This window comes from Sphaeroforma arctica, assembly GCF_001186125.1.
Source record: "Sphaeroforma arctica JP610 unplaced genomic scaffold supercont1.2912, whole genome shotgun sequence".
NCBI lineage: Eukaryota > Ichthyosporea > Ichthyophonida > Sphaeroforma > Sphaeroforma arctica.
The window spans coordinates 1-4,462 of record NW_014037646.1 but is presented as its reverse complement, the minus strand read 5'-3'; the positions used below and the strand labels follow the sequence as shown (position 1 = coordinate 4,462).

Sequence of the window (4,462 nt, the reverse complement as noted above, 5' to 3'; positions counted from 1 at the left end):
ACAATTTATTAGGCTGTATAGGTTATGGGCATTTGTGGTCTTCTAAATTAACATTATGATCGACTCCTCCTCCTCAAGCGAAAGCCCCTACTTTCAGAATCAGATGGGCCCGGCTCAAACCCGATGGCTCCAATTATGACAAATGGCTCACCCACCTCTCCGTGGCCGCCGCCATGGACTTCAGCGAGGACCTTGAAAGTGTTCTCTCGTATCAACATGTACGCCGTCACATGCTCGATGTCACAGCTAATACCCCCCCTCAATCAGCGCCCCACAAACGGACAGAATTCGTCTCCACAAACTTGACGAATATATCAGGGAAACCAGGGCCAACGACACCTACCAGAAGGCTCGTCTTCTCCTTCTTCGATCCCTCAGTGATGAAATCATCGACTCCATGTCCGCCATCGAACTCGCCGAAGACCCATGAGCGATGCTGTTCTACCTCAAGGATATGTTCCTCCACATTTCCACCAAATACAACGGCTTTAATACCTTTGATTTCTTCTGAACTTCCAACAGTCAGACCAAGATACACTCCGCACATGGTGGCATCGCTGTAGTCTCATACAACACGCCGCCCAGGAGCAAGGCACGATATTTAGCAACACGTTCATGCAAAGCATCTACCTGTCTGGCCTCAGCGACGCAGATAAAGACATCGTTCGCAGTTTCTTGGTCGCATCTCACGATCGCAACCAGGTCAACATATCTGTCATCTGCGAACATCTTGGGCGTTGGGAACGCGTCACCCCCGACATCAAGGATCCCACAGTTGAACAATGCACACCTCGTGCCGCGGCATTTTCCAAGACGAAGGTTCCTACGCCAACACCCCAATCGGTCAACTCCGATGCCCTCCTCACAACTCTAGTTCAGCGCATGGAGAAGTTAGAAAACAGCCAAGAACGGCCCAAGACACCGTGTTTTGTTTGTTCCACAGACAACCATCGTTCTGTAAGAAGGCCTGTGGTAAATGCGCTAAGACTGGCCTCCTGGGCTCAGCTTGCACCGACACAACCCTCAAGTGTACTATCTACAACCGTACCAGCCATGTAAAAGAAGCTTGCAATAGACGTGACAATAAAAAGAACTTCCACTATTCTACTGTTCCTAAAATTGCTAATGTTCACGCATCACGCGTCTATAACACACCTAGTGACAAACTCCTTATTGACGGCGGTGCTGAAGTGAATCTTCTTCACACAAACTCCAAGCACCTCCGCAATATCCAAAAAGGGAAATTTCCTTTGCTCATGGCGGACGAGCGCGAATGCATCATCCATGAGAAGGGTACACTTCCCCAACTTGGCGATGCATACCTTTGTCCTACTCTCCAACAACAACTGGTATCTCAAAAACAGCTCCAGGATGGTGGCTATAGCATCCACTTCCCAGCCAATATCACCACCTGCATCCTCCAACGTGGTGCCAACTCAACCACCCTACATCGCACTCAAGGGGGGTACCGCATCTCCTACGCAGATATCACACGGCTCTCCAAGCCACCGACCACCGCGCGCAATGCGACCCCGGCTACGCCTTGTCCTGCCCCGTCAGACTTGGGCACATCCCATGCGGTTATCCCACCGTCCCCACCTGCACCAGATAGCCCTATTTCTTCGGCTGCACATCCTACCGTCATGGCATCTCAGACGACCATACCACTTTCACCATCGGCACCAGCCACCGGCGCTACTCTCACCCCCAGCACCCACACCGATCCAACTACTGTGATGACCTACGACAAATTTCATTGCACACGGGCACAGAAACCCAATTATCACCCACAAAATGGCTAAGAAATGTGGTATTACCCTTCTTGAGCCACCACCGTTGGGAGTATCCACTGAAGAATGGATGTTCAATCGTAAGGATTTCGCACAAGGCATGCATCAGATTGATTTCACACCTTCAGTCGATCTATTTGCCTCCGCCCGCACCAACAAGCTTCCTAATTTTGCAGGCCCCGGTGGCAACATAGCCTCGTGCTGGACTAAAGTGGACCTACTCAAACACAAATGCTGTGCTAATTCCAAGTGGTCAGACATTCAGGCACTCCTCGAAACTGTTATAACCACTGGCGCTACCACCGCCATACTCGTACCACTTTGTCCAAAGGCCACATGATGGAACAAGTTTTTAACTCGAATCCAGAACCAACCGTATATCATTAACAACATCGAGCACAAGCTCCTTCGACACGGCACGGACGCTGATGGCAAACCGTCTTGGGCATTCTCCCTTATCGCCAGGATTGGTCCCATAGTTCCGGAGTTGCCCCTGGCGCCGACATCAAGGCCGCTATCGCATATGCTACAGCCCATCCCGAATTCGCCAAACATTGCCCAACCTGTCTTGAAGCCAAATATATATATAAACGTTCAGCACTTCAATTCCACAAACGTATATGGACCCGGCGAACAACTCCGCATGGATTTCCAGGACCCCTTCCCTGCCGACCGTTACGGGAACCGTTATGCTCACGACCTCATAGAAAGTGGCAGCCGGTACGGCCTCCATGCTGCTCTCAAAGACAAACAAGACATGTCCAGCAAATAGTTCTCAAGATATCTAGCCATTGGCATGCCAAACAAATAGTCGCCGACGGCGATTCTACATTCGTATGCCAAAAGACTGTCACTGTGCTTCTATCTTACAAGATTGACTTCATTACCACACCCCCTCACGCACAACAAATGAACGGCAAGGTCGAAAGCCCACATCGCGTTATCCATCATCAACTTGCTTCAAGCAGGCACGCCCTGGCAACTCTGGAGCGACTCTCGACGATGGGCGTGCATGCTGCGGAACGAAACCTTATCTCACAAGGCCGACATTCATATCTCTAGTGACATTTGGCTTCAAAAGAACATTACCATTCCACCCGACGCCAGATTCGGCTGCTTCTGTCTATTCAAATTGGAAGGAAAATCCCGCTTAGATCGCCATAAATACGAATCTAAAGCTGGCTACGGTGTTCTCCTGGGGCGAGCACCTAACTCCATACACGACATATGGCTCATCCAGAGCTTGCGCACACAACGTCGCCAATACACCCGCAATGTTAAATTCTTACCTCTAGAACGTCCAGAATGGTCCCCGGACGGTAAGCGCGCAACACGCTCTAGCACCCCATGTACGTATTCCATCCCAAAGGATTGGATGACACAAGCAGCACCAGTCTCAATTGCCATCCTGTTCATCCCATCTACACCCCCTCCAGTCGCCACCCAACCAATCTCCTCATCTTCTCCGGCCTCTCCATCCACTCAACCTCCTCCATCAACCACACCACTTTTTACCACAGCCACCCCTCTCCCTGCTACGTCCGCAACCTTTCGCCCAGGCAACGACCTTGGTTTTGACAGCAACTTGGCCATGGACACCGACAACACGTTTGACGAGCTCAGTTCCGGCTCTAGTCCCGAATTTGCTTCAATCTATGACTATCGCGAAGACCTCCCCCGCCGTTCTATGCAGGATACACACATACCATCCCCTACCACTTCGACCATCGACATCTCCTCTGTTTCCACACCCGACCCTGACGACGCTCGAGCATCTTGTAGGACTCTACTTCTGACGAATCCCTTCTCGACATCATTGCCGAATGTTGTCCCGCGCGATCCCAATTGCCTCAAGGCTCATAGTCCATCACTGAGACTTCCACTTTACCACCAGACAACACACCTCATATACTCGCGGTGCAGCCTTTGCAACGTCCCGAAATCACTCTGTTCGAGACCATGTCTCTCCTAGATCCCACTGTGCCGAAGGGCATCGCCAAGGCCCAAGCTGCCTCTGACTGGCCCCTGTGGATGGGAGCAATTGATATAGAACATCAGGCTCATATCAGAAATGAACTAGCAGATGTCATCCTCATTTCGGACGTTCCCACCAATGCTAAGATAATCCATTCTAAGTAAGTACTGGCACGCAAACACGACGAAAACGGAAATCTAACAATTTATAAAGCCCGCATGGTCGCACGAGGCGACCAGCAGGAACATGGGGACTCATAATACGAAACCTACGCACCCGCAGCATCCTCAGTCACTCTAAGGACATTTCTCGCACGCGCAGTCTTCGAGAAATATCAAGTACACCATTTCGATGTCTCTACAGCTTATTTGTACGCAAAAACTAGGCACAGTCGTTTACATGCACCCTCCTAAGGGTACAGTGGAACTTGGTTTCTATCCTAAAAACACAGTACTGAAACTCAAACGGGGTTATACGGCCTTCGACAATCTGGCCGCCTATGGAACCTCGTCATTGCAGACATACTAAAACAACTCGGCTTCACACAGACAGAAGCTAACGAATGTATCTGGGTGCCCAACACCAAGGACATCATCGTCGTTCTCTATGTCGACGAAATATGTCCTGCAATTCCACCTGGTACATCGCATGCAAAATGACTCTACGAAAAACTAGGCGCCCACTATAAACTCAAAGA

General features: G+C 50.3%; 2 protein-coding genes across 2 annotated transcripts; both read right to left on the bottom strand.

Moving 5' to 3' along the window:
• Positions 1 to 343: 343 nt before the first annotated feature.
• SARC_13116 (hypothetical protein) lies at positions 344 to 547 on the bottom strand (the record flags this gene model as incomplete). Its single annotated transcript, XM_014292761.1, has 1 exon — positions 344 to 547. A coding segment is annotated over one exon (204 nt), but the record flags the coding sequence as incomplete, so codon positions are not given.
• Positions 548 to 2,051: 1,504 nt separating this feature from the next.
• Positions 2,052 to 2,523, bottom strand: SARC_13115 (hypothetical protein; the record flags this gene model as incomplete). Its single annotated transcript, XM_014292760.1, has 2 exons — positions 2,052 to 2,357; positions 2,407 to 2,523. The coding sequence occupies 2 exons, from the start codon at positions 2,521 to 2,523 to the stop codon at positions 2,052 to 2,054; spliced, it is 423 nt and encodes a 140-aa protein (XP_014148235.1).
• Between the last annotated feature and the right edge of the window lie 1,939 nt (positions 2,524 to 4,462).